Source organism: Pteropus alecto, unplaced genomic scaffold (genome assembly GCF_000325575.1).
Source record: "Pteropus alecto unplaced genomic scaffold, ASM32557v1 scaffold98, whole genome shotgun sequence".
In the NCBI taxonomy this organism is placed as follows: Eukaryota; Metazoa; Chordata; class Mammalia; order Chiroptera; family Pteropodidae; genus Pteropus; species Pteropus alecto.
This window is the reverse complement of record NW_006443570.1, coordinates 6,516,070-6,539,843: the sequence shown is the minus strand read 5'-3', so window position 1 is coordinate 6,539,843 and position 23,774 is coordinate 6,516,070. Positions and strand designations below refer to the sequence as shown.

The following is a 23,774-nucleotide window of genomic DNA, read 5'->3' as shown; positions in this document are numbered from 1 at the left end:
TCTAAAAAGTGACATACCCTCTGACACATAGTGAGTCCTCAGAATTTGTGGGTGCTCTCCATCCTACCTGTCCTAACCAACCATGTTAAGAACGCAAGTGGGGCTCGTGCAGTTCAGATGGCCATCTCTTCCTTTTACACAGTTGAGATTCTATTTTCGCTACTCCATTTGTAGTGTTACATACCCATTTAAGCTGTGGGGAATTATTACTGAGTATATTACAGGAGATTTGGGTCGGACTGCCTTGAGAGAGAACATAATGGAAAGCTCACATAAGCTCTGTATCACGCCAAGCAGGTAACTAACTGCTTATTGAATCTTTTAGAATTTCTGAAGGTAAGATTTGTTCATGCTTAGCTGTCTGCAATAAACATCAACCCTATAAGTGCTTTCTCCATTAAGCCAAAAGATCTTCTGAATTGGGTCTTTGGAAAAAAGATATACTTTTTTCTTTTTTTCCCATCTGGAAATATGAAGTTAGAAAACATGAGGGACTTAGACCAGAATTGTCTCTGAGGTCCCATGCAGACTCAAGAATAAACCTAGCTCGTTGTGCATGTATCTTTTGACAAGAAAAGTTAAACCGTTTCTTTACAATTATTCTATAATTCAGATGTACATTATTTCAAACTTGCTTTCCTTTTTATGACTGAAGTTTGGAGAACAGTTTTAGAATAGCTGACTTTTTAAATTACGTTATGTAAAAAAATATTTATATGTGTAATATGACATATATCAACCTGTTATGTGTGATGTCAGCACAACCATTTGGTTCAGAGCTGTTTAAACAAGATGTAGTAAAGAAAGCAAATGGGATTTGAGGATAAATATGATGGTTAATTTTATGTATTAACTTGGCTGGGCCATAGCACTCCAATATTTGATCAGATATTATTCCAGATGTTTCTGTGAGAGTGTTTTTGGATGACGTAAACATTTATGCCAGTGGACTTTGAATAAAGCAGATTGCCCTAAATAATGTGGGTGGGCCTCACCCAATCAGTTGAAAGCCAGACTGGAACAAAAAGACTGGCCTTCCTGAAGCAAGAAAGAGTTGTGCAGCAGGCAGCCTTTGGACTTGAGCTGCAGCATTGGCTCTTCTCTGGTCCTCCAGACTGCCGGCCTATTCTACAGATTTTAGACTGGCCAGCCTCCATTATTACCAGACCACTCCCTTAAAATAGATCTCTTTCTATATGTATATAGACATCATATTGATTCTGTTTCTCTAGAGAACCCTAATACAATAAATAATTTTATACATCCTCAACTCTAAACCCCTGTCAGGTTCCTCCATTATCAACCCATATTTGAAGAAAACCTGTCATATTGCATTGTTAGGAAATCAGCTTTGCAATCTGATCATTTTCAGTCCTTAAAAGCATAGGCTTTAGAGCCAGAGATATGTGTCATGAAGCCCTGCCTCCATTGGTGGGCTATTTGCCTTTAGGCCCAGGAGGAAGTGTGCTCTGCGGGAGGCCTTAACTCCACATATATGTTAGCCCAGTACCTCCCCATCCAAGAGGGAGCAAATGGCATGGGTCTAAGTATCACACTGTGTTTGGTGCTAGGTTTAGTGAGAGAGAAATTGTGAGGGTTAATTAATTTTAGGTTCAAAACTTAGCACCATATCCAACATCATGTAAGGATTCAAACCAAGATGTCAACTATAATGAATAGAATTGTTGCTGATTTTCAAACAATGAAAATTCTCCTTACCTTAAAAACACACTGTACAAATTTATTATCCTCTAACACAAAATGAAAGGAAAGATGCGCCCATCAGTAAGAGGCTCCGGCATATGGTGAGCTGCTGCAAAGCAGTGTGTTTTCTATGCGAGGATGTCCAGTTTTACAAAATGAACAAAGTGGGGGTAAATTTTTTGCTTTGCAAAAGAACACATTGTTTTTAGATGGTTTTAGGTTATCAAGATAGTATTGATTGACATATAATTTTGACAGGCATCTGTTACCCACTTCCCTCAATACATATAGCCCCACCCAGTCTCAAACCAGTGTCAATGTCTGCAGGTGAGGAACTGAGGGACTTCTCCGACCCTTAGGTTTCTCCAGGCCTCCTCCTGCGATGAACTTCATCAGCTGAGTGTCATTCCAGTCCTCTTAGATTCCTGGAAAAGAATCCCGCTGCCTCTACCCCTGCCCCTGCCCCTGCCCCAGCCCTGAATCTCCAGAGAAGAAATGAAAATCCCTGACAGGTTTCCATCTGAAATGAGCTGAGATACTTACACTGGCTCACAACAGGATCACTAGACTTGGAGTCAGAAAACCCGGGTCTGCCACCACTGCCAGCTGTGCAATCCTGAAAAAGTCACTGAGCATTCACCAACTGCACTTACTTCCCTCATTTGTAAAATGGGCATCGCATACATCTCTCGTCTTATTTTGTAGTGGATTAAAATATAACAAAAAGGAGAACTGTGAGGCAGCCAGAGGCAACCTGGATATCCCCTGCAGCTTCAACTTCATTCGGCTCTGTTTCCTGGTCTGCATCAGACAACTTTTTTCAACGTGCTGTGCACCAAAGTAGTTCATTGGAAACACAGTAATTAGCATTACAGATGAAATGACACTGCTACAATGTTAATTACTACAGCGCAGATGTACCGTTAGATACCATACATAATGTTGTCAAGCCTTTATTTTTAAATTAAAGTGCAACAAACCGTACCCTGGCTACACAGCTTTTTTTGACTAATACAAATTAATGTTATTTCGGTGTCTAGGGAAAGGGTGAGGATAAGGGGGTGTTGCATCTACTTGTAAGAACGCATAGGCAAATGGTAGAATTTTGGATAGATTCCCCCTTAACTTCCTTCCTCGACTCTGGTCTCTATATAATGGAGAATGTGAGTTCCATGAGGGTAGGGACCATGCCCAGTTTTACTCCTTACAATTCCCAGATCCTAGCACGTAGTCACATATATTGACTATTTTATGATTTACTGACAAAATAGTGAGTGAGTGAATGAATGAGTGAACAAATGTAGAGCTGTGTAAGCAGAAGGGGTCTGGAAATGGAGTAAAAGGACTAGAGGGCACATGGTTTATTCCTGATAACCCTGATTCGAGTTTGTATCACGGTCTTCAAAATGACCTTGAATGTTTCCCATGCCTGAGGCTTTAAAAATCTGAAATGGTAGACAAATGACTCAGCACAATGCAGAAGTCACTTTAAATTCTTCATTGTGACGTTTAGCAAGCAACACTATATTCTACCTGGTTCTGGAAAGCAGGGAAGATCAACATGGGTCCTTCAACATCGGCTAGGCACCCAGGTAATAAAAGTAAAGGAAGGAAGAGAATGAAAATTACATGTGTTATTTACTTAATTCTCACAGCAACCTCATGGAGGATATTTTTCCCTTTATTTATTTTTTTTTTTGTGGTGAAATATACATATGAAATTTTGCCATCCTAACCATTTTTACATGTCCATTTTAGTGATATTAAGTATATTCGTATTGTTATACGACCATCACCATCATCCATCCCCAGAACTCTTTCCATGTTGCAAAACTGATTCTCTCTGCCCATTAAGCAATAACCCCCCATTTCCCCCTCCCCCAGCTCCTGGCGACCACCATTCTACTTTCTATCTCTGTGATTTTGACTACTCTAAGTCCCTCATAAAGGTGGAATCCCTTCACATTTAAAATAATTACTAATAAGGAGAGATTTACTTCTGTCATTTAGGTATTTTCATGGGGGAAATTTTTTTTATCTCTACTTTACAGTTAAAGAAACTGAGGCCTCAAGAAATTGACTGATCTACAAGGGCGCAAAGAGGCAGATTGGGAATCTTTTGACTCAAGAGTCCTTGATTCTTCCATCGGCTACGTGCCAGTGCGTTTTCCAAGTACTGGGGAAATGCAGACAAGCATACAGCATGGCCCCTGCCTTGCTTCGGTGGGCAACAATTTTCTTGGGAACATTAGACAGACACAGATGAAAGGATTTCTAGAAGTGCAGGGAAGCCCAAGATACCTGCCGAATGAGACAGAGCATATATCCTATGAGAATTCAGAACAGCTCTACTTATGCTGCCTTGCTTACCAGAGGTGCCCATGAATGTTACTGGCTGAAACTCATGGTTCTCTTCCTAATGTCATTTGAAGAGAATTAGATCCAGCCTTGCTCTGTGAGATCTACTCAGATGGATTTGGCACTAGATAATAAGCACTGTAATAATGTGTACAGCATTATACCCAGAAGTTGCCTAATGAAATATCCCTGTTCTAGTAAAAATATTATCCATGAGGATCCTCACTGCATTATTTTTTACAATAGTAAAAAAGTGGAGAGGATGTGAAGATTTAACAATAAGTTATATATTTTTATAGTGAACCATTTTGCAGCCACTTCAAAGTGATATTGCAAAAGAACAGTTAATAACCTAGGAATATTCATGTTAGTAAAAATAATATATATTATGTGTTATTATATATTAATATATTGTATATGATTAAATAGATATATAAAGCCATATGTGTGAAAATTATTTATTTATACACACATAATATGATCTCATTAAAATACGGATATATAGTTATGAGTGTGAAGAGTATATATGCCAAAATATTAGTGGTGATTATTGCTAAAGGGGAATTGTGGCTGATTTTTATTTCCTTGCTGTTCTATACCTTCTTAACTATATATAATACCTGTATATAATCTTAATAATTAGAAAAAATAAATTTTACTTGAAGATAGATGCATTGTCAAACACCAACATATCTCTAACCATTTTACTGCAAAAGAAGTCATAATCTGGGAAATGAAAAAAAGACAAGTTCTCATTATTTTATACTTACTAAATATATATTTATTTGAGACTGGAGAACAGAAGTGGGGTCTCTGACAGGGATCATTTGATTGCAAGGACTAGATGACTTAAGAGAAAAGTAAATATATTGGTAAAATATCTGAGAAAGTACAGCTCAGGCCTCATGAGGAAACTAGAAGAAGAAGATACAAAGGGTTTTTGAAGGTCAAATAGTTATTCTCTCCGATTCTTTCTCTCTCTACATGGTTTTCTCTGTCACTGTTGGCACATCTGCTTCTCTCTCTCTCTCTCTCTCTCTCTCTCTCTCTCTCTCTCTCTCTGTGTGTGTGTGGGGGGGTCTCTCTCACTCACTTACTCTCTCTCTTTCTCTCTCTCGGGTCTGACTATCCAGCTGCTTAGCAGGTTGACTGTCTGAGCCCCTATGACTTTACAGCTCTGATTCTCAACAGATTCTGTCCAGAGTTTCTGTTGGTTGTTCCAGATTCATAGGAAAGAAAAGATGATTGACTTGATGTGTATCAGTTAGCTTTTGCTACATGACAAATAACCCCAAAACTTAGAGACCTACAACAGCTAATTGCTTCACTCCCAAGTGTGTGAGCAGTTCTTCTGGTCTGGGCCAGGCTAAGCTGACCTGGGCTGAGACAGTCAGCTGGTGGTGGATGGCCCATGGTATGACTAGTACAGGATGGCTTCTCCTGGGATGGCTATCCTCACTCTCACCTTCTAGCAGGCTATCCAGGCTTGTTTGCATGGTGGTCTTAAGGTTCAAAGAAGGAGAAAGACCATGCAAGGCCTCTAGAGGCCTATTCTCAGAACCAGTATATTGCATCCACTACAAGCTCTTGGCCAAAGCAAGTGATAGACCAGCCCAGATACAAAGGGGGAAGAAACAGACCCCCTGTCTCAATGGGAGCACCTACAAAGTCACATTGTAAGGAGAGCAATGTAGTTGCAAGGAGAGGAAAAATTCTGATCATCTTTGCAACCTGCACATAATCTGACAGGGACCCAGGCTGACACAAGCTCCGTCTTGTAGCTGTATCACATTGTCATATATCCTCACCACTTACTTGATTAATGCAGTAGGGGAAGAGAGACTGAGGATTATGCATAAACTTTTCATTGTTTCAGCCTGGAAGTGGCGCTGGTCATATGCCTTCATAGCCCATGATCAACACTAATTATATGGCCTCTACCTTACAGTAAGATAGCGGAATAATGAGTCCATGGAGTATTTAGTAAGCATTACGGTCTCTGCCACAGTGAGCAGTCTATAGAACTAACTGATTGTTCACAAGACTAGTGTCAGAAAGGCTAGTGCTATAAAGGTATCATAAGTTATATGAAGCCCTAAGGGAATCCACAGGTTGGAAGGCTGGGCCCAAAGGAGTCAGAGTAAGCAGGAAGAAAATCTAAGTTGCTCAGCATCCAATAGCACAGAAGCCTTCCATCCAGACCCATTCAAAATCTGTCTTAAGCCTTCTCTCTGCTCTTAGAGCTAAGTCAACCCGGGAGACTAAAGCCTTAGAGTCACAGTTAGGAATCAGTGCTCTCAAATCAAGAGTTGAGAGGTGCTAAAGCCATAGTCAGGAAAATGAAGCCAGACATCACGTTCAAAGAGGAAAGAAGGAAAAGGAATGCCAAGCAGTAGGGTTGGCAGCTTGCAGGGGCTGCAGCAAGATGGAATCAGGAATGAGGAGCAAGTCTGGGGATCTGTGAAGTGGAAAGTTTGTGTGAATAGCTTACCACTGAGGCCACGAGCTCAGAGGAAGGATCAGAGTTCTCATTCTGTGCGTGTCTGGTTGTAGGTGCAGAGAGGGACGTAACCAAGACACATCAGACTGGGTGCTTAAGGCTTCAGATCTAAGCCTTCAGTCTCCCAAAAAGGTTTGCTCCTGTTCACTCATTCTGGTTTCCTTGTCTCTCACTTGGCTTTCAGTTAGTAGCATCTCATCCCTACTAACTGCTTCCTTCAGTTTCTCACATCTGAAATTTTAACTTTTGCACCATCTCTCCTTTCCAAATGTTTGTGGTAGGAACACGAGTTAATTTTTTAAAAGGTGCAATGTCCAACATATTAGTCACAGTTGATGAAGTTGCCTTCAAGTTTCCACCTCAGCTTTCTAAATAATGTGGTTTATGTCTCACAGAAAGTACCACAGAAGCCACTTAGGGCAGGACTGCCCTCGGGGGAGGCTGCCACTCCCTGTTCCACAGGGTGGGTTTAAACTAATATCTTCCCATCAAGAGGCAGCAGAAGGCATTGATCTAAACACCATGCTGGGTTTGATGAGAAATGGAAGGAGGAAAGCCTTGCTTGACCTGTTTCCCATTGCCTTGCAGGTCAGTGGGACTATGTACAACACTGGAAGACATGTGTCCTTACGCCTGGACAAGGAGCATTTGGTCAACATATCAGGAGGGCCCATGACATACAGCCACCGGCTGGAGGAGATACGGCTACACTTTGGGAGTGAGGATAGCCAAGGCTCAGAGCACCTCCTCAATGGACAAGCCTTCTCTGGGGAGGTAGGTGAGGCTGTTCAAGTGCTAAGGTGAAGTCTAATTAATGAGATTCGGTGCCTATTTATATATACGGTGGGATAACAGATTGAAAGATTTCTCTTGAATCTATGAAATATGGAGGTCTTTGCCTCCTTTCTCCATCTGCCTTTTGCAATTTGGCATGGAACAAGCTTTCACTGTTTTCCAGGAAAGGCCTCAATGAAACGATATTTCCTTCTGAAACATCAGGGTACCTCTCTTGTGACTCATACCCTAAAATATCTCCAGAGCTTTACTTTAAATCCAAACTCTTCCCCTTCATATACATCTTCACTTACTCCTATCTGGACAATCAGCTTTCCATATGTCACCTCTGATAGCATAGATTCCATAATTCTCCATAGATTCCATAATTCTCCAAGATAGAATGAGTCTTATTTTGCACAAAACTATAATTTACTGTGAAATAAATGTCAGGCAACTAGTCTGCCTGAGTCTCTGCAGAATGGAAGTGTCATCATGTGCCATCATTAATAGTGAGTGTCACTGTGTACCACCATCAACCTAGTTAGAACTCAGGCCACTGCAGTGAGCCAAACCACAGTTTCAATGATAGGATAAGGGCTAGAGCTTAAACAGATGGCATCTGTGTTGTGACACTTGACAAGCAGGGTGTAGTTTATTTGACCTGTTTTACCTCTCTTACTTTTGAGAGTAGTTACCAACTAAGGACCACATATGCTAAATGTGCTGTAATTAGGTTTCTGTTTAGGAGTCCTCAATAACTAATGTCAAGACAGATTTGAAATAACGGAAGAATGTATGTCATTATCAACTTGGTCTTTTTAAGTTTTTAAATCAAGATCTTGTTTAAGCTTGGCATTGTTTTTAATATAGTAAGGTCATACATACACTGAGGAAGAGATACACAACCTTAATTAGCCCAGTGGCCAGATTTTAATGATGATTCTAGATACATCAACCGAGAACCTACCTACTAGTTACCATGGGTACGGAGATTTTCGAACAAACAATAAACACCCAGAGCTCCTACCACAGAGGAGCTCAAAGAGTGCTATATTCAAATCATTACAGTATAATGTCATGCTGTAATGGAGATGTACCGGGGTCACGGCCAACTCAAAAGAAGAATTGACAAATTTTATTTGAAGGGATCAGGAGAAGTTTCACAGAGGAGGTGCCCTTTGAATTGGGCTGAGCAGATGGGCAATGCAGAATAGTTTTAAAAGCATCAGGCTTTGAGTCTAAGAACCTGAGTTTGTACCTCCTGCTTTGATACACACTAATTGTGCAGTCTTGAGATGGTTACTTGATCCTTTGAAGGCTGAGTTTGACGGATCACAAAGTTGTTTTGAAAAGGAACTGGGATCCCATATGTAAGGAGAATTAGTACTCAATAGTTGATAGACAACAAAAATAAAGCAGGAGATGAGGAACTGCAAAGGCACCAAGGTATGTCAGAGCGCTGTGTATTGCTGCACGTAGATTTCATCTGTGATCTATTAGCAACGGCTGCATAGAGGACACAGTTGAGCACGAATGTGAGCCTCCTTCCTGGATCTGGAGGAGAAAATGCTAGGATTGATTAGGGTTGTCTGCCAAAGGCACTGGAATGGGAAACTCCCAGGGGTTACGGATCCTAAACTAGAGCGAGGCGACAACTCATGAACTGAGAGTGACTGGAGCCTGCCAGTCTAGATTAGAGAATACTCAAAATTAGATAAAGCCTTCCTTTTAAAAACACATTATTTTAAGATTGGCGATGATTTTATTTATTGACTTCCTTGCTCCTTTATTTGTTTACTGTTATTTCTATGTTTTTCTCTTCCACTGTACTGTTATATTCCAGTGCCTATCACAGTATTGCCTCAGAGTAAAAATGGCCTTATGAATGAATTTATTCAATGAAAGAGTAAAAAAATATAGGTGGTTACTTTGCTAAAATCTTTACACTGTAGAATTCCTTAGAATTGCTTGTTTCTTCAATATGTAATAAGGATGCTTTGCAATTTGTGTGTGAACTACAATTTCAGAGTGAATAAGTGCTTCGAAAACCCTAAGGGAAACATATAACAATTTGATATGTTAATATATTAATGTTCCTCAACCTACCCCAGACGACAGGTATCAGACACTCTAAGGAATAGCTTGTTAAAAGCTCCCAGGAGAGTATGATGATGAGATTTGTGAAGCACTCCCTGCATCATACATTAAAGTTTCTCAATGAAGAAAGCATTTAAACAGAATTGCAAATCAGAATTAACTGAGGATCATTGTCAAAATGTTTACATTTGAGTCCTTCTCCCAAAACAACTGAATCAGAGTCTCCAGGAATGGGGACCAGGTATGTGAATTAGTAAAAATTCCCCCCAAGAGATTTTGGTTAGTGGACCACTGTGTCAGTTTCAGCTCAGGCTCTACTTGAATTATCCCAGTTTTTTTTAAACAATGAGGACTTAGTCAACACAGCCATAATGTAGAAAAATTAAAAAGGGGCACTCAGCGGTAACTGCTACCTGGAAATGGCAAAGCTGGATGCTTGCTAGTCTGTTGGGATTTGGAGAATAGCTTCTCAAGCAGGATAACCACACACACATCCATTGCTCCAAAGCAGGCTTGAGCGTTAGCCTTAGTTTAAGTACAATCAGACCTTGCCCTGGGTAGCCCACATCAGCTGTACCACATTGCTTTCCAAGCCCCTCTGTCTCAGCATGAGTGGTCTTAGTGTGACTGGTCTATAAACTGGTGTAGGTTTAGGTGCAAGAAATCAGAAAGTTGGAAGCACCAAAACAATGTCATATGAAAAACAGATAGGCATTTGGTCTTTGAGATATTTAAAGGGCTTTAGTGAGCAAGAAGAGTTTGGCATCTTCTTTGTGATATCAGGGAAAAGAAGGAGTGGAAGTTCCGGAAAGATGTTCAGCTAAATATTTGTTCTAACAATGAGAGCTATCAATCGATGGAATGAGTTTGCCTCTGAAAACAGTGAATTCCCATCACTGGAATTATTAAGCATGGAATGCAATTTGAGGACTCTTCAAAGTGACTCACATCCTTTTAGCTTTAATGCACCGTCTAAAGCTGAAATTCTACATAATCCATGATTTCCTTATAGAAAATGCCCTCTAATCTGGTTCCACTGAGGGTTAGCCTAGTTAAAATAAATGCATCCCATCCTGTAGGGTAACATTTTATTTCCCTTCTGTGCTATCTTCAAAGCCAACTTTGGTCTTTGTTTTGGCTATCCACTGAGAAGAACCAAGTAGACACTTCAAGCAACAACACATGTGTTTATTTTGTTGACAATGAATAATCACATTGCCATCTGCCCCATCTATCATTGCTGATCGTGATAAGTCAATTAATGCCAGGCATTTTCCTTGGCATAGTGCAACAGTCGTTATCTGAAGAGCTGTAGATTAATTGCAGTCTTGTCTAGTGAGGTTATTGTAATTGATGGTAATCATTTGCTTTGTTTTATAAAACTGCGTGGATGCTCAACACAGTCAGCGACTGTGTTTTTATAAAAAAATTATTCATGTCCTACACAGAGAACTCCTGGATGCCTTGTTGGGGGTTGGTGATAAATGAGCATATTCAGGGATTCAAATGTCTCAATTTTTTTAAGAAGGAAAAATTAACTGTTTTTAATAAGTAAGACCCTTGGCTTGCTAATCATGTCTAAGAGGTTAGATTAATGTCCAGCATAAAGTAGGGTATTTATGAAAAGAAACAAATACATTAACCAGGCAAAAGATAATATTTGCCTATGGATTGAGTTGCAATACTGAGGCCAGACAAGAAGAATCTTTCTTATTTGGGGGAAATTGGAAATATTATTTTAAAAACCTTCTCTAAGTCCTTCTTTGTAAAGGGGTAAGAAGGTGCATGAAGAACTGCACCAGCCACTTCATGGGGACCTGTGGCCGGAGCCTCCTGTTTATCTTATCCACTCTCCACATGACTATTGTACTTCTGCTGTATGCCGAGCTCCACAGCCCAGCTCCTGCCCAGAGAAGCACACAGTCTACTTAGAGATACATATATTTATAATACAATGTAATGCGGATTGTATTTGAGAATTGTTCCAGAAGGGGATTATAAAACAGCTCTCTCTGGATTGTATTAAGGATAGAATGGATGAACAGCTGTGTGGCCTGACACAGTTGCTGCTCCCTCCGAAGGTGGGATAGAAACATGGCAACCTGTCAAGTCTCAGGATCTTGAGTCACTGATTCTGCTCAAACACATCTGAGGGAGGAAAAAGTCCATAGTTGTTGCTATGGGGATGTAGAGTATTCAAGTCATATGTGACACACACACACACACACACACACACACACACACACACACACACACACACACACGTCCTCTTCCAAGAGACAGCAATAAATTTTCCAACTCAAATATTCCTGTGTGACTGCAATGGAGCTATGTCACTGCCCCACAGAGTCCCAGCTCTTCTTGGCCTCTTTTGTTTTCTCCATATGTGAAACACACACACACACACACACACACACACACACACACACACACACACACACGTGTAGCTCTGAAGCAAAATAGAGAAAACATTTATCTCAGAGCCAACTTTAGACTAAACAACAGAAAACGCAAACCTTATTCTCTTAAAGGAATCAATTATTTGTATCCTTGAGAGACTGCTTTTATTAAAGCAACACAAATTTGTAGGAATAAGCAACTAGCACCAAATTGTCCTGAAGTGTGCTAGGGTACGAAAAGTGGTGAGGAGCATGTCACCATGGACCAGGGTCCCATCAGGCATTGAGCGTCTCCAAGGGCAAGTGCTCCTGCCATTTGATTAGCACTTTGCTGAGAGGCTAGGACCTCCTAGAAGAGATGCTCTATTGGCACAATTGGAGATTTGAGGGGGAATGAGAATTGGATGTTTAAGAATAACAGGTACACAGGGAGTGCATATGGAAGAGCTACTTGAGTGCCATAGTAAAGTTGTTCCCTCTCCCCTGAGTGCCAGCTCCATCTCTCGCCCCCCACATCCAGCACAACCCCCTGAGATAGCTTCCAAAGCCCCCTTCTCTTCTCCCAGCCAGTAAAGCACTGCCTCCTGTCATTTCCAGAGAATCCTGTATATCCATCTATTACAAGAGTCCACAAACTGTAGCCTATTGGCCAAATTCAGCTGAGGAGCGAGAATGGTTTACGTTTTTAAAGGATTGTTTTTTAACAAAGAAGAATAATATGCAACAGAGACCATATGTGGCTTGCAAAGGCCAAACTGTTTACTAGCTGGCCTTTTAAAGAAAAATTTTGATGACCCCAATCTATTAAATTATCGATCACTGTAGATTTTATAACTGTTTACTCTCACTTCTGCTGGAATCATAGTTCTTTGTTCATAGGGATTTTATCTTGATTATCACTGTATTCCCAACATCTCATACATTGTTGGACACATGAGGGCAGAGTCAACAAATGTTTGATGAATGAAAGAACAAATGATCTTGGTAAACTTCTTTAGGACAGAGATTTTTTGCTGTTCATCTTTGTATACCATGCACCTAGTACAGTGCCCCACACACAGTAGGTCGCTTAATAGATGTTTGTAGAATGAGTCATTCGATCACTGAATCAATAATTCAGTCAACTGTTAATGTTTCAGGAACAAAAATCTTACAGGCTTTTTTTGTTCCTGGAATTTTGGGTGTATTGCATTCATTGACTACACAGGAAATATACAGCCTCATTTCAATTGAAAATGGAGTGTTTCAGTAATGGCTGTCCCCAGCATCAAATTCCATTAGAAACTAGCAAAGAGGTAGAGTGGTTTAATTCACAGTACCCACTAAGACATGGTGTGGGCTTTTTCTAATAAAGGGGTATGCTTTGAGAAATGCAAAATGTATTTACGAGTCACTAACCTAGCCCTATCTTAACTGTGGTAAAGGACACAAAAGAATTGAACAATTAGGTGTCACCATGGAGGAATTTTAGATCCATGGGAGGGACAAAGTACAGACTTGAATCAGTGGCTGTGTAGTACAATCCAGAACTTAGTCGCACTCATAGGAGCTGCAGAACCTTACTGCTAACACCCAGCCACTGTTTGCATGCTTTGTGATTTACTTTCATTCATTCATTCATTTGTTCATTCACTCAGCCAACGAATATTGGTTGAGTGCTTACCACATGCTACAGTGAGTAAAAAAATGAAAATCCTGCCTGTAAGGTACTTACAGTCTAGTAAGAGTAGAAAAATAATAAATAATAAATGTAAGTGAGTAAATTTATATGATAAGTTAGAATAAGATAAATGTTATGGGAAACATAGATGAGAGTAAGGGGGATCAGAGGATGAGGAATGGAGGTAGCGAGTTACAGGGGGTAAATGGAGTGGTCAGTGCAGGCCTTATTAAGAGGTTAATAAATAATAAATGTAAGTGAGTAAATTTATATGGCAAGTTAGAATAAGATAAATGCTATGGGAAACAAATAGATGAGAGTAAGGGGGATCAGAGGATGAGGGATGGAGGTAGCGAGTTACAGAGGGTAAATGGAGTGGTCAGTGTAGGCCTTATTAAGAGGATGACATTTGTGAGGTTGCCGTGGGATGGCTAGGAGAAGGATATTCCAGGCAGAAGCAACAGCTGGTACCATGGCTTTGAAGAGGGAGAGAGCTGTGAGCAGTCCAGTAAGAGCGGGAGCAGCACGAGCACGTGTGTAAGTCACAGGGTGTGAGCGGTCAGAGGGGCGAGTGGGGCCAGGGGCTGCTGCAGGTCACGTCCTCTTTGCATGGACATTGTGTAGACTTTGGCTTTTACTCTGAATGAATTCCAAAGAACAATGATATAAGTTCTCCCAGTTAATCACTAAACACTAGCTCAGTGAGGTTTCCCTTAGTGTTATCTTTTTACCTGGGGAAACTGAGGCCCAAGATCATCCAAACAATAAATGATTGAGGTCAGACTTAGCTCAGGTCTTCTGATTCATAACTTTGCTTTTAATACAGGCCAAGGGTTATCCATAAACCCCTTAATAATGACTGTTGACCTACTCTGGGCCCTGGCCCAGTGGGAAAATTCAAAGACCCATAGGCCTTGGGGCCTGTCTTTAAGAAGTCTATGATCTAGTATAGGATCCTGTCTTCCCAGGCTGTTAGTTCACTGTAGTCACAGAGTAGGTTGTGCTTTTTAGTATTTTCCATACATGTGACAGCATTTGGTAGATATTGTTGAACGAAGAGATTGAATGAGTAAATGAAAATAGTTTAAGAGACTGTAGCTTTCGAGAGTGCCTAAATTATACCCAGTGTATCATAAATTCTCTTGTCATAATGGCAAACCCAATAAAGTTAATGTCAATATTAACAGAAGCTCTAGGCATTTTATGTTAAATTATTCACAAATACAGGGTAAGTGAATTCTTCAGGGTACCTGGGAAGAATATTGGAACAATTGGTAGCTGGTGTGCTGGAAAAATTTATTTAGATTCCTCATTTCAGCCCTGGAATTGCTCCCAGGATCAGACCGGAGAACTTGCCTTTGCCAATGCTAGAAGCCAAAGTTGTGTATTCCAGGAGCCAGTCTCACCCAGAGTGAGAAAATTGGCCTTCCAGAAGCAAAGCAAACAGGTCAGAAGCCCAGATGGCGGTAAGGCAGATTATGATGATACCCTATGAGCAGATGATGATTCTGATCTAAAAATAAGAAGTTTTCCCTTTGGGCATTTTTATAATTACTTCTAGAAAGGACAGCCCAATCGAATCAGCAGCTTCCTGGATTGCCAGTTTTAGATGGACACTGTGGGGCAGCCTAAGACAAAAGACATTGCATTTGAAGACAACATGCTGGTGTCAGCTCATTATCCTGTTGACTTCATCCTGACCTTCATCATGAATGTTGACCTGGTCCCACCAGGATGGCGTTATGACAGCCACTATCCTCCACTTAACTCTGATTCCCCCCTCTCTCCCACACCCAGTTTCATCTAAAGCAGGAAAGGCAGTATTATATTACAGAGACAGTATTAAGAACTTAGGCATTAACTGGGACTTGGTCAAGGTTCATCTTTGAAACTGTCACCATGGAGACCATCATTGTTACAGCTTTAGGAGTATTGAATGGGTCTTCCTTTATTTAGAAACAATGACACTGCAGTTAGAGGATAGGTACTGCTTTTAACACTTCTGTGAACTAGCTGTACTTTTTTTTTTCTTTTTTATCTATTTCCAAAGCCATAGGAATAAAGTCACCTTGAAAAGAAGGTGCAAAGAATAACCCATTCACTACTACTCTGCCCACTGTCAATGGTTCGCTAGACCACATTTCCCACTTCAAGATATAGACCTGCTGTTGGAAAACAAGTTTGCTCAAAGCCTCCATCAGAAGTGTCAATGTCGGAGGTGCATTGTGATGATCTCTTCCAACCCACTTAAAGTACAAAGGAAAAATCAGATACCAGAGAGGGCAAGACATGTGCCCAAAGTCATCAAAAGTTAGTGGCAGAATTAGGACCAGAACCCAAGTTTCCTGACTCTTAGTTTGGGATTTTTAATTTTTCAAGTAAAATTTTAAATTATATCAAATCTCAAGATTTAAAAGGCCCTCTTAGGTCATCCCGTTTAGTTGCCCAGTAAAGCAGGTATAGCCTAATATTCAGATTTCCTGCCTTAGTGAGCAGAGCACCATGTCAAGGGCATTTAGACAGTCAGCCTCAAAAAGGTGAAGATAGTATATTATTTTACAAACATGAGCAATCATGAGTCTCCATGAGGAAATGGGTCTAGAAGTCACCAGATCACCCCCAATAAAAAATACCACTAATGTAAAAACGATAACTGTGCCTGATTGCAAAAAGTGTGACCACTAACAATTGAACGACTAAAATAGAAAAGGAAATGCCTTCAAGATCTTGTTTTCTCTCAATATGAAATGGCAATCACACTATTGTATTAAGAACCTAATGCAACATAGTTTGACTCCTCACTCCTGCTGACCCTCCCCAATAATCGCCTAGAACAGCTCAGTAATATTAAATGTAAGTAATCTAGATAATAATATTACAGAATTAAGTCATTATGTGTCTAGCCGCTCCATGGATGTGCTGCTATACAATTCAAAATAAAGCTGTTTAAAACCCCCAGATTCATTTGCTCTGACATATCGATAAACTTTTGCTGAAACAAAGCTAATCATCTCAATGGTGCCGACTTAATTGCTCACCAGTTGACGGGTAATAAACAGACCTGAGGATTAAAATATGAACTAATTACTGTACTCAATTCCATTTACTTGATTTCATGTTCCATTAATTTTTTTGCATCATTTCTGGTGGAAGCCTTAGATTTATGGTCACCCCAAATGAATTATGCCACTTAGTTGCCTGTGGGATGCTCGTGTTCAGAATTGGTTGGAAAGGGCAGAGTTCTGAGCAGAAAATATTTAGCGGAAGCAGCCTAGAATATAGTAAGTGAAGGTAATTATCCATTCCCAAATACCAGCCAGAGGTATCCTCTGTAAATCTATACCCATCTCAGCAGTTAAAGGACAATTCTAGGATTGCTCTCATGATTATTCATTGGATTAGCTTCTTAGAAGCAGTCTCCAAGAATAGTAGTTTCCTTGGCTGGAAGAGGGCTTCAGGAATGCAGGAAAGGACATTGGCCTAGGAATCAGCCACTCAGGCCACTGGACAGAGGACAACCTTGTGACTTAGACGATCTGACTTCAAGATCCCAGTCGGTCACTTGCTGGCTGTGTGATCTCAGTAAGGGCAGAACTGGACAAGCCACTTAGCCATCTTTAGCTTTCTAAACTGTGATATGGGGCTAAGAATGCCAGTCCTGTATACACAAGAGGGTGACTGTGCAATGCAAAGAAAACACTCCTGTGATTGGGCTTTTTAAGCTATAAAGTGCTATGCAAGTCAATTATTAGTCCGTTGGTTCTCAAACAGAATGTGCATCAGAATCACCTGGAAGTCTTGTTTAAAACCCAGATTGTGGAGCTTCCACCCCAGAGCTTCAGATTCACTCGGCCTGGGATGGAGACTGAGAATCTGCAAAAAGAAAAAAAAAAAGTCAGTTAGCCTAAACCTTGGAGGTCATCTAGTCCAAAATCCTAACAGATAAGACATGTAAAGATAATCACGATGTACTATTATGATTATTCCCATCGACTTTCATTTATTGAGCATGTACCATGTCCCAGGCATTGATTGTGCTTAGTGCCTTATCGCACCCACTCTTCACCAAAAACCTATGAACTAGAAATAATAGCACCATTTTACATATGAGGAAAAGAAACTTGGAGAAGTTAAAGAACACGCCTTCAGTTATATAGTTTGTGCAGAAAAGAGCTAGGATTCGAACCCAGGTCTCTGACTCTAGCTATGTGCTGAGTGACCTTAGACAAGTCACCTCACCTCATTGGCTCTGCTTCTAAGTATCTGCTTAGAATGGGCAAGTCCATTCTCTCTAATCGCAAGTGTCCTGTCTGTTGCATGAGATGATCTTTTAGACACCACCACCCCCTACCCCCTAGTTCTGCATAAACCTTACAAATAGCCTGTACTTTTTCTGGCTGTAAAGTGAGATAGTGCCTTATTTCTTCAAGTGGCACAATCGGGACGTGAAATATGACACAGCATCATTTTGTGTGTCTGCTGAGGACTGCAGTTTCATTCACCTTCCACTCCCAGATGGACAGCGACTGGGAAATTACACACAGATGCACAGTTGTTTTTTCTGTCACTTCTTTGAAATGTAATAAGCAAGGTATTATATATCTGTAAATTTGTGTATAAACACATCTGTTTCCCTCCGCCAAGCAAGAGAAACCATGTTCCTTAGTCTTAGAGGTAGCTTGGGTGAATACAATGCTTTGCTTTGGATCTATTTGCTGAGTTAGGAATTTCTGGATTCAGCTTTGAAAAGGAGTCCTGCAGGAGCTAGTTGGCAAAATGAGCTTAGCCAGGTGGTTTTAAATCACATTTGCAGCCAGGAGAAGGGGGAAGGCCCAGGGGTCACCAGATGCCTGCGTTAGGAGTCAGTGCCCTGCGCCAGTTTTTTCAAAGCAAATAACTGTGTCTACTTCAGGAAAGACTCATCGTAGTGGACCCAGACCAGCTGCTGTTTCTGTAAGGTCCTTGGTGGGGATCATGCATTTCCTGCCTGTTGCATCTCTAGGGCTACAACCCCTGGCCCAGGTGAGGAGTTGTGACCTACTTGGATGAGTAGTAGTTAATTACAGAGGTTAAGAATTCCAGTTATTCGTTCCTATGTTTGAGTCCTGGCTCTGTCACTTATCAGCTGTGACCTTGGGCAAGTTACTCAACCTCCTTTTGTCTCAATTTCCTCATTGATGAGACGAACAGTGATGCCCACGCTATCAGGCTGTTTTTCCCCAGCTATTTCGAGGTGTAGTTTATATATAATAAAATTCAGCAGTTTTAACTGTTTTCACAAATATATAGTCATGTAACTACCATTGAAACCATGATCTAGAACATTTTCATTGCCCCAAAAAGTTCCCTCATGTCCCTCAACAGTCAACTCCCCCAGCCCGTACCCCTGTAAACAACTGATCTGCCATCACTATGGTTGCTTTTTCTCAAATTTCAATCCATAGAATCATAGAGTAGGCTGTCTTTTGTTTTTAACTTTACCTATTAAATTATCATACAGTAAGATTAACTTCTTTTCCTTTGGCATACAGTTCTCTGAATGCAGAGCACGTGTATAGATTTGCATAACCATCATCACAATCAGGATACAGAATGGTTTCATCCTCTCGGGTTCTTTTGAGAATTAAGAGGATCCATCTGTGTAAAGTGCTCAGAACAGTACCTTAGTGAGTGCTCAGAAATGGTGCTTCTATCAGCAGCAATGTGCTTCTTCGAGCTCCATGCTTCAGGGTCAGCGTTTCTATCCTCTGTCCACATCTAATGAGAATCAAGAGTGGCGTCTGCATGGGAGATGAAATTGTTATAAATCCCATCAGCCGTTGTGAGTTGGTTCCAAATACCTTTACTCTAATACTATGGGTCTGGAGCCTTTCTCTGATTGCTATTTTCTTATCGGTGTCAATACTCCCTGAAGTAGAGCTGCCTAGAGGAAGAGTCTCCTTTTTTTTTTTTTTTGCAAAAAGCACCATTCACTGGTCAGAGTGTTTGTCCTCCTCAGAATAGCACCTTTTTCTAACACTCGAACAGGCCCTGTACAGGCCAGTCAAGCTTGTGCTAACACCAACTTAGAATTGTGGGGAACTTCATCTGCTTGAGCATGTGCAAGGAAGTACACTTCCCATCCTGGCCTCCAGGGGGCACCCTTCCTGGTCTCCAGATAACAACTCATTCTTGCAAAGGGCACTAGCAAGTAAAGCATTTTCTCATTCCCTGTGAGTCTGAGGCAAAGCCTTGAGCTGTCTAAATAGGAGGATCACATGTTCCAGTTTGCCTGGGACAGTCAAGGTTGAGACCAGTTGTTCCTGGTCTCATTATAATAGCACCTCCTTTTATTCTCAAAAGTGCCACCATTTGCTCAATGGGTCATATAATCACCCTAAGTCTAGATGACCTTAGGCAAGCAATGAACCTCTCTGGATCTCCTTTCCCTCATCCAGAAAATGAAAGGCTTGGAATAGCTCAGTCAGGGCCCTTTTAGCATCAAGAGGCCCATGAGAGTAAAATCTTCCTGCATAATTTTATCACCACATACAGACATCGATAGAGAGTCTCTGTGCTGTCTAAAGAGTCAGAAATATTGATCTGCAATAAAATCTTTTTGTTATATTGGTGCCCCCAAAGATGAAGGATACACTTAAAATGGCCACCAACATATCTCCTTTAAGGTAAAAGCTTGGGAAATTAAGTCATTTGATGTGACACCAATAATTAAAGCTCAGGTTGTTCTGCTCACTTGTGCATCCCACTTTGACTTGTTATGGTGGTTAAAATATTCAACTTCCTACTCATGCCCCTGTCACCACCGCCATGCTACTGGCGCACACACACGCACACATCCTGCTGTCACTCATTCAGCTACTTCCCAGGTAAAATGTGCCTATGGTTAATAAGGTATTTCATTAGAAACTATGGGTTCCCCTTGAACCATTTTTGCTTTGTATATTTTAATTACAATTTAAGTGATTTCTCTACACTGAGCACCCCTAGGAAGGAACCCCAGGAATTAACATCATTATCCACATAGGCTTTGTTTCCTTTCTGGTCTTTAGAGAGCCAGAACAGCAAGACAATTCTGTCACCTTAAACGCCTCTGTAAATCCCTTTTGGTGTCGGCATTTAGCCTCCTTTGCCATCAAACGAAAGGGAGAGTGTTTCTGCTCCAAAACACAGTTGCAGGCTTTGCTTTTAAAACCTCGGGGGCATCCAAACACTCAATCCCACAAGCTCTAGTGCCGCTTCTGGAGTATTCATTTAGCTTGATTTACATTATTTTAATTTTCTTAGGGGTATCTTTACTAGCTGGAGGGTGATTTTTCCCTTAATTAAAGAGCAAGCTGATTCCAAAGCACACTGAACAAAACAAGCTCCTTTCATACCCTGTCTAGCTTGTCACTTTCTCCTGCTGGCCTCTCTCTTCCAAGTCTGTTTCAGCTTTTCACCACACCTGCCTTATAAAACTGAAAATGAGATGGAATTAGCAGCAAGGCAGGGGCTGTCTTTCAATGGAATCAACCAGCCCTTGGTTTTAATTCATTTAATTTCCTGGAGCATATGACAATTGAGGGGAGGGTAAGGGAGTATTATCTCTTATCTCTCCGACAGAAAAGCTATATTCAGGCAGTACAATCTGACAAAAATTCATGGAGTTGAGCCAATAACTGCTAGATGAAGGCTGCACAGATGAATAAACCCAGCTATGGTCCTTTCAGAGCTTGAGTTTCCAAGGGCATCTTATGTATGGTTTTGGTTTGCGGAGCAAATAACAGACACTCACTCAAGCTAGGTTAAGCTACAAGGGGAATTTACTAGAAGGCCTCTGGGATATGTCACAAGACTCAGGGATGACTGGGCCAGAGAAGAGACTGGAAGCCAGAACTAAAACAAGGTCATGACTCCAGGAACTACTTCTACTCCATTTCCCGTCTCTGCATGGCTACTTTATTCTCATTCTGTCCATTAAGCTGTTCTTTTTCCAATTCTCTGTGCACATGGAAGGCATAAATTGTCCCCCTTAAGCTCCCAAGTTTATGTCCCTTTGTATCAAGACCATCCTGGACTGACTGGCTGGCTCTTCATCCTAATCCCAAATTCTCCAAAAAAGAGATTTGATTTTCCTCGCTTAAATCTGATATCCTCCCTAACCCAATCAACTTTGAGGAGGCATCATATAGATAAACAGATCTTGGGGGACCTGTTCCTATGGTGGGGAAAGCAATTAGAAGGAGAAGGCAGGCATTGTAAGCTCTGTGGGCACCCCAAAAATGACAACTATGGTGGGGAAGATAATTTTTTTCTGTTTATCCTGACAAAATTCACTAAAGTGCTATTGACACATTTGACTCAAATCTGAGGGTCAGAGAAGACTTTCTGACATGAGCAGGCTCTTGAAAGAGAAATATGAACATGGTGAAAATAGGGTTGATAGCATCCCAGACAAATAGGAGTACCACTTATTAATAGAAAAGATAACTGAAGTCAATCCATAGTGTGCACTCAAAGATTTAGCATCTTTAGCATCTTGTGATTGCGTGTCACAACATTCTTCTTCATCACAGAGACATCAGTGGCACATCACAACCTTGGCATTCGTCTTCCTGGCTGCTAGCACTTCCTCCTCTCTCCTTCCTTTCTGCCAAGGCATAAACCAAATAAGTTGCTTAGGGGTTAGCGTAAGGCAAATATTCAAATGCCAGCACTGCCACTTATTGTGTGCTCTCTAACAAGTTATGGAGGCTCTTCCAAAATGCTAAAAATGGTAATAACAATATCAACCCTCAGTGGGTTGTTGTTTGAATAAAACAAGAGAGTGAGAGATAAAGAACCTTAGCACTATATCTGGCAGAGTGGATGTAAAGAATGTTTGCTTCTAGCTCCTTTCCTCTCCATCTGTTTGCTTCTCCAGTGGTGGACTGATGAGAGGACTTGGATGAAAAAATGTAGACTTGGGGATGGATCGGGTCTAACATTGGGCCAGAATAGTGCAAAAAGGACTCCCCCCCGCAAAAAAAAGGGCAACATTTCTAACATAATCAATGAATCTTTAGACATGTCCCCACTTCTTGTCTCACTGTGAGTGTCTAAACCTCAGAGAAAAAAAGAAAAAGAATTATTCCTATTTTTCACAATTACTCAGGCACTATTTTCACTTTCTTGGTATTCAGACTGTTGGTATGAGCCATCCTGGACGGCCAGTACTCCTAGCTCCCTGTTGTCAGTCAAAGACTGCCTTATCTGGGCACAGGTGATTTGTCAGTGATGACTGTCTAGTATCTGTCTCTTCCAAGGCACTGAAACAAACCAAGGACTTATTCTGTCCCTTCTGTTGACAACTTTTTAAGAGTCCCAGATGTAGGACACTCTCTAAAACCCTTTTGAATACTGAAGTCTAGGATATCCCCATTGGGCTGGTTCTCATTGTTAATGTTTGGAAAATGCCAACAGTTTAGAAACACATAGCTTTCTTGAGTAGAGGCGAAATTTGATCAATATTGCAGGTTATATTATTTAATTTTAGTGCTCATTTTAATTATAAGAAAAGTTCAATTACAGTGGACCTTAGTATTGAAATGCATTTTTTTTTCCATATTGGCGTGTATTCAACTTACCTTTTAAAAGGAAAAAGAATGTTTGCTTGAGTTAATAGCTAGGGATCAAGATTAAATTTGCAAAACCAACTACTTCCTTAGCTAAAATGTGGTTTGCTTCACTACCTTCACTGCAAACCCGCGTTAATCCCTTTAACTTTGCTTAAGTTCCTCTTGATTTTCTGGCCAGATTTACAAAACAGTTCTACTAGGAAATAATGGCCAACAAGTTCAGAAAGAGAATCTGACTCAGGAGAACATATCCCTACATCAGAAGGCTTGACAAAGTCAGTCCAGTGTGTCTAATAACTTTCTCATCAAGGAAACAAAAGAATGACTAATCCAAAATAATGAATAATCTCCAAACTCTGTGTGATGAATTATATTTATTCCTCACAGATACATATTTGAGTTTCTGCTGTGAGAGTTGCTTTGCCAACTTCTAGGTTCAAATTTGAATAATACATACTCTGTGTCGCTTGACAAAGTCAGTCCAGTGTGTCTAATAACTTTCTCATCAAGGAAACAAAAGAATGACTAATCCAAAATAATGAATAATCTCCAAACTCTGTGTGATGAATTATATTTATTCCTCACAGATACATATTTGAGTTTCTGCTGTGAGAGTTGCTTTGCCAACTTCTAGGTTCAAATTTGAATAATACATACTCTGTGTCCTCGGGGATTCTTTTCTT

At 40.7% G+C, this 23,774-nt stretch overlaps 1 protein-coding gene across 2 annotated transcripts in view; it reads left to right on the top strand.

Moving 5' to 3' along the window:
• CA10 (carbonic anhydrase 10) overlaps positions 1–23,774 on the top strand; it is a 435,157-nt gene that overhangs the window by 325,275 nt on the left and 86,108 nt on the right. For both annotated transcript variants that reach the window (XM_006924847.1, XM_006924846.1), the window contains exon 5: positions 7,151–7,336. In XM_006924847.1, the coding sequence (XP_006924909.1) occupies positions 7,151–7,336 (186 nt within the window). The remainder of the gene's footprint in view (positions 1–7,150; positions 7,337–23,774) is intronic.